The 16959-nt window shown below is 33.6% G+C and overlaps 1 protein-coding gene across 1 annotated transcript in view; it reads right to left on the bottom strand.

The window, feature by feature from the left end:
* Positions 1–545: 545 nt before the first annotated feature.
* Positions 546–16959, bottom strand: part of TNPO1 (transportin 1) — an 85897-nt gene continuing 69483 nt past the window's right edge. Inside the window, exons 15-25 of the mRNA XM_060146314.1 lie at positions 16047–16133; positions 14787–14894; positions 14497–14655; positions 14329–14416; positions 11694–11792; positions 11429–11524; positions 8486–8561; positions 7504–7603; positions 5126–5200; positions 4122–4264; positions 546–2180 (exon numbers count right to left, since the gene is read on the bottom strand). Of these exons, the coding sequence (XP_060002297.1) occupies positions 4157–4264; positions 5126–5200; positions 7504–7603; positions 8486–8561; positions 11429–11524; positions 11694–11792; positions 14329–14416; positions 14497–14655; positions 14787–14894; positions 16047–16133 (996 nt within the window). The 3' untranslated portion in view covers positions 546–2180; positions 4122–4156. The remainder of the gene's footprint in view (positions 2181–4121; positions 4265–5125; positions 5201–7503; positions 7604–8485; positions 8562–11428; positions 11525–11693; positions 11793–14328; positions 14417–14496; positions 14656–14786; positions 14895–16046; positions 16134–16959) is intronic.

Raw genomic sequence — 16959 nt, 5'->3', positions numbered from 1 at the left:
GGCTCTACAGACTGAAATTTGCAAAGCCAAAGTAGAGGAAAGAAGGTGAAAGAACATGTTAAAAAAAAAAACACACACACACACAACAAAAACCTTTCTGCATGCTACCATGCATCTGAAATTTTTTGAAATGGTATTTATAAATTCACACACATACAGCTCAAACTTCAGTGCAATGGCTGTATCATTCAACACCTTTAGAGGAACAGAACCATGCAAAGAGGAGCAACTGCTTACAAAAACGGTTATTCAGTATTTATTCTGCAATGCGAAGGTGACGAACTAAAATATAAAAAGGTTGTTATGGCTTAACATTTCTGTTGCAGATTAAATATGCAGCATTGAAAAATGGAAAGGTGTGGCTTCATCTCTGACCAGCAGAGTTAAAAAGAAAAATCTCTCCATTTTCCTTCATCATCATGGGATACACTGTTCAGGCAATCCAAATTAATAAAGACTTGCACTTTCATATGGACACAAGATCAAGTGTACCAGTTAGGTTTTCACATTCACAGTATATAAGAAAATACACATGGAAGGAAAAGTAAAGGGTTAACTTAACAAGGATTTATTCACAGGAATACATGTAAGTAGAGAAAAATAACAGAAAAGCTAAACAAATGAAATGAAGAGGATCCAAACCAACTTTCACTCTGTAGCTTTTTACTTGCACCCTGTGTGCATATATCTAGGGCACAGAGGGCCACCAACATGCGCCAATACAGTGTAGGAACCCTGCATTACATCCATTAACTTAAACATATCTTTAAGATCATGCTTTGAACAAAAAAAGAAAGCTTAGAAGGCAATATGTTGAGTGGGAATAAACATTGAAATATAGCAATCATGTCTTCAACTTCTACAATTGTCTTTATGTGCCAACTAACATTTATGCAGCCTCTTACAGATCCTTTACCATGTAATTTAAGTTTTAGAAGTTTTGATAAAATCACTAGTAGTATATAACCATGCAGAAAGCACATCACACTGACAGCACAGAGGCAAAGATTTTGCACAGGTATATCAGCTTTCCACATTGTGCAGGTTACACACAATACAATATCAATCTTATTCCTAACAGATCCTAAAAAAGATATTTCAAGGCCTAGCTGTAAACTACAGTACTTTATATCTATATTCTTAATAAAAATAAAATCCACAAATCTTAAAAAGGAATTTTAAATGCAGGGCTATATTGAACTGGTAAACTGCAACACAAACTGGCGCAACAGAGGTAACTGAATACCAATCTCACTCTATGTGATGCAAGCATGCTACTCTCCCACTAATTTAAAGTACTTTCAATCACTATGAGCCAGAATGCATGCCTGAACCTTAAACTGCACTTTAAAAATAACATCTTGGCCTAGAAATTAAATCTAATGAAGTACAACCATCAAATTATATCCACTACATTAATGTCTTAATGCAAAATCAAGATGTCAATCTTTAGTTTGATATGTCCAACCCCATTTATTCCTCCCTCCCTGCCCACCCCACAAAGGTAAAAGGAGTGACTCATTTGGCATTTCACAGGGTGCTTCATTGTTTATATTTGTTTTGTTTTATTTCCAACTTTTTGGGGTACCTTAAATTGTAACTTCCAAGAACCTGCTTCTACTATTATGGGTAGGCAAGCTGATTTTAACTCTTATTAGCTTTCATTTGTGTAGTTCTTCATCAGCATGCAAAAACAAGTCCCCATCAATGTGGGAAATTTTATAAAAACCTTTAAATAATAAAAAAAAAAAAAACCCTCAAAACTTACTGTCTTCTAATCCTCATTCTTAGGTTTCCTTTATTGTGCGCTATAGAATTTTTCCTCTTTCTCATCCCTATGCATCATTTATATGGTTCTTGTTTTGGTACAATTCCCCATAATATTCCAGAATGTACTGTTTTGTGAGTAGATTGAATAGCTTTTTCTTTTTTTTTTTTTTTTGCTTCTTCACATCCAGTGCAGAGTTGTAATTGGAGACAGATTTCCACCCACAAAGGCTCCAGATGTTAAAACGTTTCCCAACAGCGACTTAATACAGTGACGGCAACACCTCCCTCCCGCCCCTCCCAGTAGGGTTGGGATTGTACTGTATTCCCTACTGGTTTACCCTTCCCCCCTGTAAAGGGTAACATTTTCCCTGGGTGCAGAGGCTCCCTCATAGTCTCCAAGACTGAAGGACCTGTAAGAAAACAAAAACAATTTTATACGTAAAACTGTTTTTCTTTTAAAGCCAGTGAAACACAAAATTAATCAAGTAGCAATGCCATCTCTACCTAAAGAAAATGAGAAACTGTACAAATTGCCTATGATCACACTTGTCAATGAGAACCAGGTTGCTCCCTTCTCCTGCAGCTCTCAACTGTCACCTGCATCAGATACGAAAAGTGACGCCAAGCTGGGGACATGCACAGAGAGGTGTGCAGCGCTTTATACAGATGAAATATAGATGAAATATGCCTTGTAGATTGCCATCAGTCTAATTACCTATCCTCATTCACACAATGGGTCCCGATGGGAGCTGATTATTTCTTATATAACAAGTGGCCTTGCTTTCTTCAAAATTAAGTTAGCACTTTCTTTAGGACAATCACTTTCCTTAGTGAGAATTAAAACATTATCATTTTGGCCAGTATTCCCAATGTGAAGCAAAAAGAAAGAACGTGACTTATTTTACTCAGTCATGTCCTATACTCTCAGGCCTCTTGATTTTCCTGATAAAGACTTTTTCAATGCTAGCACAGTTTTAATTACGAGAAGATTAAGAAATAAAGGTAGATTACTGGGAGACTGTAACTAGTACCTGATAGTTGTCCTTTCACAACAAAACTTTTAACTACTCCTGCGAAACTTTGGACATTTATGAAGGTCACCACAGTTAATTCATAACTGGTGAAATGACACAGACCACATAGGGTTTATTAATCAGATTTATTAACCCGAAAGTGCTCAAGACTCAGCTCACTGTTGAATAATTTAGCCCTTGATGCTAAAAGTTATTTCTCATCTATTGCATTCTCATGATTTAACGTAAAGTGAATCAAGCACTTCTCTAAAATGCTAAAGCCACAAGACAGCCATAAGGACTCAAGACCACTGTGGGACAACACACACAAAGGGCTCTGAGATATTCCAGAGGCTGCAGGCCCATTTCTACTGCCCTTTTAGGCTAGTCAACTTAGATGTTGAAATCTTTCCAGGTTTAAAATCTAGCTCAGAGTAAAGAAGGAAGCATGCAAACAGAAACTCCAACATACAAGGTAATTCAAGTAACTTTATGCCTTCTCAACACACACTGAGTACACTCTCTGACCCTCCAGTTGAACAGGTCTCAGTTCATGTTCAAAAACTAATGAAGTGCGTCCTGGCTCACTGTACTAACCCATATTACTGATATTTATTGAGCCAACTTAGTGTATTAGGCAATATACGAAGTCCTGGCACCACATATAGAATCGTATTTAATCCTCAAAATAACCTAATGAGGAAACTAAGGCTAAAAGACCAGAACTGTTAGTTTGACTTAAGTCAGAAAAACTCAAAGACAAGAGTGCAGGTGGACTTACCCCTCTACCACCCCAAACCAAAAAAGAATCTTCCAGTGATCTTTTAAAAACACCGTGCTGGGAACGAGGAAGGTGCTCAATAAAATATGAAGAATAAATATTAAATATTCCTATTTACTGAGACCAAATCCAGTTCCAATTCTACTTGGGTTTTCCCTAAAGCTCACAACATAGGAAGTCCTTGATATATAAGAAACTATAAATTCATGCTTTAAAAATGAATCTCTACCCTGTCACAGTGAATGTCAGTGACCTCTTAAAGGGCAAAAATTAAAAAAAGGATTGGTTGAAGAAATGGTAATCCAACTAGTACATCACCTTGGATTTCCTTCTACCTAGGATTCAAAGTGGAACCATGTATTTTATCTTGCTTGCTGGCTCATCAATCAATCAGTCTCCAGCCTTCATGTAAGTAATTTTAAGTCAAATATAACATGATACTGTTTTACTCAACCTCTGTGGAAAACAAATAGCTTTTATTCTATTCAGTAGTTTTAGACTGAAGTCCTAACTTAAGTTTCTTCATCCTGGAAAATTCCAAATTTCTTACAACTTACCCCTAATTATGGGACTGCAGCTTAAGTGTATGACGTTAAACACCATAAAAAGCTGCAAGACGCTCTTTTAAGGGAAGCGGAAACTGGTCAGAGAAACGCCTCCAATTTTCATCCCCAACTTGATTTTTAAATCCATGAAGGATCTGCAAAAAAGTAAAAAATCATTATCAATAACAAAAGAGAAACTCTCATATCTGCGTAGCTTCTGAAATCAAACACTACTGATTTTATTATTCTAAAATTTTACCCCTATTAAAGTAGTTATTCTCAAACTTCGTTGAATTCTACACCTTTCCATGTCTTGCCTAAAATCACCTCATAGAATATGCGGCACTTTGCTTTGAGAAGGTTAGAATTCAGCAAGTGTCCTAGTAACAGAAGTACTCTAAGCAATCTGACATAGTAGTAATGAAAAGCAAGCAAAAAGGTATAGCATTCACCCAAGGGATTAAAAATTTTATGCCTTATTAAGTTTATTCAAATTGAAAATATACAAAGCTTTGGGGGTTCATAGTTGCAACTATATAGTTCACTAATTTTAATATTAGGTAATTCAAATGTGTAGCAGCATTTTATTTCTTATTTTGTTATGGCTGAGGGCTGACTGGAGTTAACCACAAGGGGCATTACTAAAACAAACACACAGGTTTAATCCTTGCTGTGACCAGTTAGATTTACTTTGTTCAATAGATTATATTATACTCCAATCTTAGTCAGCCATCTTTGAAAATACATGCTATTTTGCATAGGTGGGATAACAGGACTTCATGAATCAGTGGTACTGCTTGAGAAAATATTTTTAAAATACATGCTCTATTGATACAAAGTCACTACTGTATATTAAGAAAAGATCAAGTCAACTTCTTTATTACCAAGAACAAAGGTTATATAGTCTACCAGTACTGATTTGAAGAGTCTAAGTTTCATATGAAATAAAAACATAATTTAAATTTCCCAACTAAGTAACAGTCACATGATGTGCATCATAAAGACTTTTTAGTTACCTTACAGAACATGTCTCGCAGATCATCTTTTGGATTAATCCATGAGGCAACAGCATCACAAAAAAATATAAAATCCTATAACAAGCAAGAAATACATCTTCAATTGATACTGTATTTGTCAAACACAACAAAAGCTACATGTAAACTTCAGAATATATATCAACAGAATCCTAGGTAAAAAAAAAAAACAACTTTTTAAAACAGCTATAATAAGGAATTAAAGTAATTTCTTAATGGTTGTCCCTGTTACTCTACCATCAAGGAACCTCTAACTTATTCAGTTTATACTGGAATTTAGTGCTACAGGAAAACCCAAATGAACTTTTTGGCCAACCCAATATTTAATTTTACATTACAAAACCCCAGTCTTTAGTAAATGTGTAGCATCAGCAAGGACTGAAAGCATCAAATAAGCACCAGTTTAAAAAATCTTCATTTATGGAATTATATAAATTCAATAATTTTACAGTTCTGATTGGCCTAGAAATAATTCAAAGCTAGTTAAGTATATACCAAACAAGTTTGAATTAAAGCATAGGAATTTATAGATCTAAATTTCAAGATCCACCTCCAGATAGAAATGTAAATGAAATGATAAGTTAGAAGAAAAATTATGTAGTTACAAACAGCACCCAGCCCAACCCAACTCAAACAAACAAAAAAAACCCCCAATGCTCAGACTATTATTTAAAAGATAATCACGTTATTCTGACTAAAAGAACAAGGTGATGACAGGTATATGCTTGAAATACTTCATTTAAATATTTTTCAAGTTCGACTATCTTACTGAAACAACAGTTCAACATACAACATACAAGATACTGCTGATGTACAACTACTTTAAATTTTACTATTAAATTCAGAAAACCTCATTAATTTCAAAAAAACTCACTAATACTAAAATATGTGCATAAAACACATATTAAGCAAATAAAATACCACGTGCCCAAAGTTTATGGTTTATTCAAATTATGATTCCTGTGTCTTCTGAATATCAAAGTCTGATGTTAAAAATTTAAATTATATATACATGTAGAATTTGTGATTAAAAATTTAAACATAAATAAAACTTCATACATTTTCTTTTAACCACACCCAAATAAAGTATGTGAAAAGTAGAAATTTATACCAACTTTTTAGTAGCGATTTCATGACCACACGTGTTACTGTCACTGTCTTAAATGTTAATGCAAAAGGAAAAACAACAATAACAAAAAAAAAACCGCTGTATGAAAATGCTCCTTCTTAATATGGTATATACCACATCAGATACCTCTAAAACGTATTAAAGGGGACACAAAGTTCTTAAGTATTGGAAAAAACCCGGAAACTCAATGCCAGGAGGTTATTTTGCAACTAGGGACCATCTTTTAAGACAGTAATGGCTTGTTTTAATAGTAAGTTATTAATGTTATACAAATCTAAAATGAGCCAAAAGATTTTTTTCCAGTTCTACTTCATATGTTTTCAATGCCTATCACCTACATCAATTTTCAATTTTATAAGCTGGTATTTCACAATGTTTCTAAACCTGAATTAACAAACAACACAGTAATCAACGTAAGATAGGAAGTATCAAAAGGTCTCAGTTAAAAAATGTTCAAAGCACCTATCCCTTGAAAGTGAAAGTTTATTTTCTGGAAAACCCCTCCCATACTTTCTTTTCCTTACAATTTATCTGTTGAGGAACCTGGGACATTTAACCTATAGCCCCACAGCCTGTATTTTGTTGATTTCATACATATGGTGTAAATCAACACATCCTTTGATGCTTTGTGTATCAGCTGGATCCAGAGGTTTGATCAGATTCACGTTTAGTACTGCTGCCAAATAATTTTTTAAAGGCTAAAGACATCTAAATATAGTATGAAATAGCGTAAGAAATGAAATTAAGGATGAATAAATCACTAAATCATAAACTCTCAAAAGTTAAAGCAGTTTCAATGGTTGATTCAGTATTCTATTTTATTCACTACCGAGTTTCTGATCTAAGTAACAGAAAGAGTATCCTACTATTTGATCACCCTCTGAAGTGTAGAGAGCCTCAAACTCAGCAAATTGATATTCACAGTTTTAGGAAGCATTTACAAAGTAAATAAATGACGTTTGAATGTGAATGAAAGAAGCTTTGGCTTAATTCAAGTCAAGAATATAACTTTTATTCTCCCAATCTGCTGTTATTATATGTCAGGACCAAAAAAACATTTAGAAAATAAAAATAGGCATCATCATTTCAAGATGTTAGGAAATACACATTTAAAACATAATTTGTTTCAGTATCTTCAGTAAAAATAGGTAATATTTTTAATAATTATAGTTTAAACTTTAAAGTTTCATAATTCAGAACATTAAAAGTTAAATCCTTTTGAACATCTTACTTGGATTACTCCACTGGGATTCACACTGATCATGGTACAAATCCCACGAAATGCTGAATCCTTTTCCTCATTGTCCCTTATGTTTCTCAGAGAGGTGCACCTATTAAATTATAGAATTGAGTTTAGCATTTAAGTAAAAAGCAGGTTCAACTACAATACTAATGGACAGTATTTAATGGAATAAGCACCAGAGTAGAGATAATGTTTATATTCAAAGAATTTTCATAAAGCTTAAGTCTCTCACACTTACTATATTATGTTGGGCCCATCTAATCTCAATATAGTGAAAACCTTGAAATTCACAATTCTTACTAATAAATTGCATCTAAATAATAACAACTGATTTTAATTTCCCATTTAAACTATTAATGAGCTTGATCCAAGAGTAAATTACCCATTTTTAAAACTGTATTATGACTTGTATTCCATTAAACACTACTAAAAATGTCTTGAATTGAAAGACTGTCAATCGAAAGAAGCAGAACATAGGATATACTGCCACAGTAGAAACTATTATTATACAACTTATGATGTAGATGTTTAATTTTTACATTAACAAGCAAATAAGATTTTTATACATAACAAATTTAAACATGTATTTCTTAATGCAATCCAAGTTTTCAAATTAATTCTAAAAAAGAAACAATGCAAAAACCTAAATTTATAGAATTTGCATGCATCTTTATTTTACTGGTGGATATTTAAATGCTTTTTATGTATAATCAAGCTTTTTAACACAGCAAGCATGTGACAATCTTATCCCATGCATCAATTAGTCGTTAGCCACAACATAAAATAAATATACATGACGATGCTACTGAAAAACCTCACAAACCTGATAGGACAAGATTAGTCACATGGTTGGCAATGATAAAGGATTGTGATTTTTGTAACCAACTGAAAATATATCTAAAAGTGAGATAGAAAGAGAAAGAAAGAGTGAAGAAAAATGAATTAAAAAAAAAGATTGAATAATACACACCAGGGTCTTATAAACTGCTGTAGCATGGGGGCCACCTCTTGAGGACAAACGTAACCAAGACGACCAATTGTTATTGCTAAGGTAACGCAATCACGGTTATACACCACCAAACGCCAACCAAGACATGAGCAAATGAGGGGGAAGGAGAAAAAATAAAGAAAAAACAACAAATAACTCAGAAACAGAAACCAACAGAATTTGTGTATGATAATAAACATAAGATTTCACCAGTGCTGTTTATTACCACCCCCTATAATAAGGGGCAGCAACATATATGGCATACTCTTGGAAAAAGGAAAACAAAAGGAATTAAAAAAACTTTAAAGATTGAGAGAACACCAAAAACCGTGATGAACTGCTTTTCTCGCTCAATCGTCAAGATATTCTGTTAATAAAACGATGAGCGATTAAACAGATGGATTTAGATTCTTCCTTCAAAGCCAGTTGAAATTTCAGTTTAACAATGAAATCTAGGTTTTCTCCCCCAAGAAATACTAGTAAATGTAAATTATTACATTTCTGAATTGTCTATTCAAACACATTTCTCAGAAGTTAACAGTTAAAAGCTTTCTCACTTCTTTACGTAGCTTTCTATGTGATTTCCATTCTTTGAAAATTATCTAGGAATCTGATCAAAATTTTGGTATAATTTTGGTTTGTTTGCCAGCATTTCCAAAACAAGCCAGTGGACCATTTGTTGCCTGATATCAAAATCAACTATTAAATTTTAGGTGTTGTGGTACATACTGAATAAATGGATTGGAAAATTGCTGTGCTATGTCAAATCCCGTTCCAAAAAAAAAACCTCTGATGGTGATGATGATAACAACTCAAACAGTCCACTTATTTCAAACCCTGTTTGACAAAAAGGAAATTTAGACAGTCCACTGTAATGACATGTGACATGTGGACCAAAGGAACAAATATTCTGTCCTTGCTATAAAATGCACAGCACATGATAATAGATAATAAAACATACTGATTACATGCTAATATTTTATTTTTAAAAATTTGAAGTGGGAATTAATCAAACATATATTCACCATCAAAATTCAGTTAAGTCCTTAAATTTACAAAGAGTTAAAAACAGGTGCAACTCAGAACTGCATTCTGCAATTCAAAGGTACATTACATATAAATACATTTATACACAACGGGAAAAAAAAAAACAAACAGAAAACAAACCATGAGGTGCTTTAATGGTGTTCTCTCAAAAACTTACAGGTTAACCTTTCATAAAAAAAGGGTGGGGGGGTAAAGAAAAATGTTTAAGGATTACTTGAAGCAAACTACACAGATAATACTAAAATCCAGCAGATTCATATGAAGCAAGAGAAAGAAAACCTATGTTCAAAAGACACAAACTATGCAACATTCTCATTAAACAGGCAAGTATGAACAACCCAATGAAACATGCGATAAAGCAGATGATGGTCCATTGAAAAAGTTCAGTGTAGGATATACTAATTAGAAAAAAAGCAAGTAACTGCATGTACTAAGGAATTGGCTTTATGAAATATTAAGATAATGGTAATTAAGTTGCTAAAATACACAGATATTACCCACTAACAATGATTTTATTTTAATAATTATCCACCCCCCTCCTTTGGGGATGGAATAAAAGAAACATTTTCTGCAGTCACTTGTGATAAGAATAATACAGTGAATCCCAAGTGTGTTTCTTAATCATATCAATTCAATCCATCAACTTGAAGGGCATTATCAACTACCTTTTGATTTACTTAGGGTAGATTCATACTTAGAATATATTCTTATATATAAAGCCAATTTGTTCAAGGAACTATAACAAATTCACCACCTGATATCCCACAAGAAACTTTAATATACATTACACTCAACATTTATTTGCAGTTATGCATTCACATTTAAAAATAAATAGGAAGTTTCTTAAGGTTCAACAGTAATTTGATAATGGCCAAGTGTTCCAAATCTGAATGTCATGTATAGGTACTGCATTCTAAAGAGATAAAAACCTGACAAGATTTCATAACCATCCTATACATAGCTTTTTATACTTTTCAGCAAGAAAATCTAATTCACTTCATGATATAAACAGTACCCATACAGCCAAACAGCCATATAACTGTTTCATAATTAAAAGATTTCCTTCCATACCAATAATCACATTAATTATCACATTAGGATATAATAAACTTTCTATAATTAAAAAATGTAAAATTAAAATACCTTTGAAGATAAATTTTTATTTAGAAAAACTTATTTGTTTCTTTGTCCAGTATATTGGTAAGGCATTCACTGACTATGAATATACTACTGGAATTGTCTTAGTATATAAAGAAAAAGATGTGCCTGATTGAAAACAAAATTTACATTTTAAAAAATCAGGGAGGGTGGAAAGAAATCACCCTGAAATGTGTTTTATAGTATGGAAGGTACTCTTTAATATAAACATGCTCTCTATAAATGCAAAAGAGAAACAAGCCTCCTGAATAAAAATCCCACAAGATACTGCTTTAAGTTCCCAATCTGAAGAAGAATATACAACAAAATACAAAATACATATGCCATTATTAACGAACTAGCCACTACAATGCAATCTATTTTTGGCTACATTTTTACAAATTAAAAAAAAAAAATTACTCCCCAGCTGCCAGGTATTCTCTGAATTAATGTAAAAGTAAAATTCATATCATTCAATAGTTATTTTAGTTGGGGCCCATTTTAGGGAGTATTAAAACACTATAACAGGGGAGAAAGTGGTTTTTTTTTTTGAAAGTTTCTGAAAAGTGGCTGTGGAATGAAGCTAAAACAGTACATTTCATTACTGAGAATACAAATTAGCTGTTAATTAATAAGCTGGGTTTCTAAAGCTAGCTTTGCTTTAGTTTCTCTACACATCTTAATGTAAAATTAAAAGGCAAATAATTTTCTCTTCACCGTAACAGTTCAGTCATATGGTACCTGTATTCTCTAACAACGTCTTTGGTGTGTTGGGTCTGTTAATGATTTCTACAAGCTGGTGCAACACCATAGGAATATAAGGCTGCATCTCTATACCTAGATCATTCCCAAAAGAGAAAACAAAAAAGAAAAATTTCACTGTTAAAATATCAATGTAAAATATTTTTGCCCCCTTTACTGTGATATAATATTCATATATATAATGCTCATTATAAAATATTAAATTATCAAAAATTTATGTTTTTAAAGGGGAAAAAAATCTTACCCATTTGAATGGAGATTTCTCCAATTGCCCATGTAGCATTATTGCAGACTGAAATGAACTCTGGATTTAGGTTGGTTCCCAATATTGGCATGAAATCAGCTAGAAAAAAAAAGTTTTTAAAAACTATGTAGTAAACTTCTCAATAGCAGTGTTTTGTGCTTTAAAGGAAATCTACCAGATGGAAACTGAAATCTAGGCAAGAAACAGCCTTTTAAAAAAAAAAAAAGCTGTTGGTAATAATTATCTTAAGAAACTGAAGGAAGCAATATCTGGCCACTGAACGTTCATGTGAAATGTATCAGGAAGCCCAAGTTTTGGTTTTAAGTATCATTAAAAAGAGCTGGTCAGAGTAATCTCTCTTGTCATCAGACTGAGAAAATTTAAAATAAAGTGAGGAAAACATGATACAATAGAACTTTCTTCAAAGCTGGTTTTTCACACTCAGAAAAAAAATTTAAATCAATGATTTTGGCTTTTACAGTAACTTTTATCCTAGTGCTCAGATTGTGGTCTCTAAATATCACCTTCCATTTAAAAGGAAAAAGGGCTATCAGAGAAATGTCCCATCGCAGGCTAAGGGCAGGAAATGTACAAAACAAGCCTGGACTATTTTTTCATACCAGAGAAGACTCTGGACCCAAGTTGGTAAAGCTCCTGTTGCCAGCGGTAGGACAATTTGAGCATCATGAGCTCATACTGACACTCTAACAAACACAAACTAAACTCTGAAACATAATATAGATACCTATGGAAGATGCTGGAAATCAATTATTATTTTGAAAACTGGTAAATAAAGAGAAAGAATCAAGTAATTATCCTGCCTCTTCTCCTATATGATTTGTACCTCAGGGCAATAATTTATTGATATGGGAAATGTCTCTATATATGCATTCTCACTACTAAACGAAGAATTAGAATATCATTTTTTAACCCCTAATAAACCAGTCGATCTCACAGTTTCTCAATCTCAGCAATACTGATAATCTGGGTCAGATTATTTTATTGTGGCGGGGGGCTGTCTCATGTGTTGTAGGATGTTTTGCAACATCCTTCGCCTCTACCCACTAGACACCAGTAACACACCCCCAGTGTTAAAATGTCTCCAGACATTGCCAAATCGCTCCAGTTGAGAAACACTAACCTGGAATATAATCATCATGGTTGGTAACATTAAAAACAGGGAGACAACTAGAAACACTGTACCTCCTGAAGAAGGTACATGATCTATAAAGTCATAAAATAAAAAAAGAAATGTAATCTTTCATACAAGTTTAAACTCATAAAAACTAAATCAGGTGGAAAATATTTGTAGAACAAGCTTTCCATAAAACAATTCATTACACTTTCATTTAGAGGAGTTAGGCTTAACTTGATGGTTTACTTTAATACATCATAAAAAATGTTATTATTCAAAGTTCAGAAAGACAGTTATTATTGAAAAGTATAACTGGGAATTGGCTGAAGGTCAAAAGGTACAATCTTCCAGTTCTAAAATAAATTAGGTTCTGGGGGATGTAGTATATCACATTATAACTATAGTTAACAATACTGTTGTATATTTGAAAGTTGCTAAAAGAGCAGATCTTAAAAGTTCTCACCCCACACACACACAAAATATTTCTAACTATGTGAGGTGATAGATGTTATAATTAAACACTGTGGTAATCATTTCCCAATACATACATATATCAAATCATTACATTGCACATCTTAAACTTATACAATGATATGCCAATTACATCTTAGTAAAAACTGGAGGGCCCTCCCCCAAAGCACACCTTATCAAATGAAAACAACAACAACAAAACCATTTTAGATCACTGCTTTAAACTAAGATTAAATGATGGGATATAGAAATGAAGGGAAAATAACCAAAACCCCATTTAATCCATGGGTCTGAGAGCTAATCAGGTTACATTATTCAAGGAATCCCTTATCTTCACAAAAGGCTAAGACAAATGCTATGCCACTTCAACAGAAACAAATCATTATTTACTTTTAAGAAAATTGTTTGAAGTTTCCTAATAGTACCTGAAAAATTATGCTGGTTTACCATGAGAAAACCTGATTATTATTATTACTGGGTACCTCTACCAAAAAAGAGAGGCTATTCAAGAAGTATCCATGAACTAGCATATAGGACCAAGGATTCACAGGTGGGCATGTAATACTTTTCCAACTTCTCTCCAGTCACATGAATGCCTAACGAGCTGCTGAAGTGATGGTGAATTCAAAAAAACAAGGAACAGGGGTTCCCATCCTGCCTGCTTGAATCAGAGCAGCTCTAACCAGTAAAATGTGCACTTATAAATGTTGGGATTTCATGGAATTTCAGTTTAATAATGAAAAACATAGCTGATGAAAAATAATGTTAAAAATCACATCACAGGGGCTTCCCTGGTGGCGCAGTGGTTGAGAGTCCGCCTGCCGATGCAGGGGACATGGGTACGTGCCCCGGTCCAGGAAGATCCCACATGCCGCAGAGCGGCTGGGCTCGTGAGCCACGGCCGCTGGGCCTGCACATCCGGAGCCTGTGCTCTGCAATGGGAGATGCCACAACAGTGAGAGGCCCACGTACCGCCAAAAAAAAAAACACAAAAAAACCTCACATCACAGCAATAGAAAATATTCTTACCTATACAAGGCTTAACATGCTGAAAGCAAGCTTTTGTCAGATCACCTAACAGGGCGAAGGAACTCTGTCGAACCTCTGGCATTTTATCCTGCAAGAAAGAAGAAGAAATTAACCCCAATGTGACACAGAGAACCAGGTTTCAATTCATTTCAATTTAATAAGTCTCACCTGCATGCACTGATACATTAGTGTTAGAATGTTACTTCGGGCTACTAGCTGCTCAATGTTGCCTCCAAGTCCTTCAGCCAGGCCACTGAGTAAGTCAAGAGCCACGATCATAAAATCTTTATCTGGAGCCTCATACTGATCTGGTTGAGCATTGTTCAGCTGAAATTAAGACAAAAGTTTTTGAAAACTTACTTTGAATCAATTATTGAAAAAATTTGTATACATTATGCCTATCCTTAGAAAAATGTTTGATGCCAAGAAGGGAGAGAGAGAAAAATTTTAAAAAATACCATTGCTTGTGCAAGAGTCTTCTGTACTAGGTTTACACAACGCTGATACACAGGTTCACAGTATGGAAGGAAGCCAGACTGCAGGGCTGTGGCAACTGAAGATAGGCACTAGAAAAGGATAACGCAGATGTGTAAAACTTCTAGGTATAATTGAGATTATGATAAACGCTTCAAAGTGTACTCAATAAGATTCCGGTCACTTATGAGCCTGTTCTACTAGTCTATAGCATAGCAGGTTTACCTTTTCAAACCTCTCCTTTGGATGCCATTCATTGCTGTTAAGTTTACTAGCTGGTCAGGGGAGGTTTCCTCAAAAAAATGTAAAGGTTTCTTTAATGAACATTATCTTTCAGGAAAAGATTTAAGTATTCTGTATTCCTATTTTTTCCTCAAATGTAAGAGAGACATTTATTTATCCTCCCATCCTGGTCAATACTGTGGGTGGACTTTACTGGGCACATTCTGAGCCCCTGCCTGGAAGTAAATATATCTAGTCATAATAATAATTCTTGTTTTGTTGGGCCCAGGATTAGCCATTGCTCTGTCACAGAAGTTTTTACTTTGCTGGTTAGGGACAATCCATGGCAGAAGTGGTGACCCCTGAAATGACAGGGGGACAAGAATGACTGAACTGGCTCTACCAATATCAATTCATCTAGGTTTAAGTTACCACATGTGAGAATGTATTCAGTTATTTGAAGAGCATATAAATTTTGGGGGGTTAAAAAAAGCATTTAAATACACAAGAAAACAAAACTTCAAACTAGACAGAAAAGGTATAAAGTGAAGTCCCTCCCATCAGAGTCCCAATGCTACTTCACATGAGTATATGTATGTATTAACAATAGATAATATATAAAAGAATTTATGTCCATTATGACATGGCTATATATCCATATAAAGAAATAGTTAAATAGAGATGGACATATATATGCTGATATGGAAAGATCTCCAAGCTAATTCACTATCAAATAAGTAGAGCAGGCTAGAAAACATACACAATTCAATCCATTGTCTACTTAAAAAAAAAAAAAAGCATAACACATCCATTACATTTTTTCTGTTTCACAGTATTTCTGTGAAAACAGAAAATTTTAGATGTACCATAATTAAAGTTACGGCATGTTACATATTTATTCAGCATTTTAACAGAAATGGTTCAGAATGTAAATTAACACTTACCACATATACCCATTTTAGATTTGAACACGTGTTTTTTGATGAAACACAGATTAACTAAATGTTACCAGCTTAGCATACCTCAAGTAAAGGGAAGAGATCTTTATCTTCATCCTTTAACATGTTCCATTTCTGGATCAGTGGAGGCATTAGCATCTGAATATATTCCTAATTACAATGATGAAAAACACATAAAGCTCCACTACCATATGTAAACTAGTCCATTTTGAGTGTATGAAAATTAAAATCCATTTACAGTAATTGTGTAAAATTATTACTGAAAGAATTTTAAGACTCATTCTTTGAATTTTTTTTAGTCCTGGGGCCTGTGACATGTAATGACTCCTGCTGAGTAGGTTATAAATGACAAGTAAACTTATTAAAGACATTTGCAGAAAAAAATTCATAATCATTTAAATGTGCTTACTAAAACGGAAGAATTCACGCAACCAAGTCAATAAACATAGTAATCATGTAAACAGGAGCACAGATTCTACAAGGTCTAATCTATTAGGAATCCCCCCACCAAACAAAACAAAACCACCAACATCAAAGCAAACCCACAAACAAGTGTCCTGCACCAAGTTTTAAGTATGAACACAGACATTTTCTTACAATGTTTCAGAGAGTAATCATAAACATGAAATCTGTTCTTCAGCAGGGAATTTCGAGCTATATTAAAATTCTAATATTACTTAAATCGTATTTAAACAAATCAAATTCCACCCATCTCTTCTATTCTTAACACTACTAGAGACAGAGTCTGGCTTCCTAGCCACACTTCTGTACCACTATTTAGCATTTTAACCTATTACCCTAATTTTTAACTATTTTACCTTAGTGTATTCCTCATACTTGTAAGTTCCAGTGAGAAAACACAGATGTCTAGATGTGGTACTCTAAAGCTAGTGTTTATTAAATGAGACACAAAACTACTTGGAATTAAGTAAAAGTTGAAATCCAGAGTATAAAACCTTTATCCTCTTTCCTTTAG

Source organism: Lagenorhynchus albirostris, chromosome 3, assembly GCF_949774975.1.
Source record: "Lagenorhynchus albirostris chromosome 3, mLagAlb1.1, whole genome shotgun sequence".
NCBI classification, from domain to species: domain Eukaryota; kingdom Metazoa; phylum Chordata; class Mammalia; order Artiodactyla; family Delphinidae; genus Lagenorhynchus; species Lagenorhynchus albirostris.
Note: the sequence above shows the minus strand (reverse complement) of the source record. Positions and strands in the feature narration are given on the sequence as shown.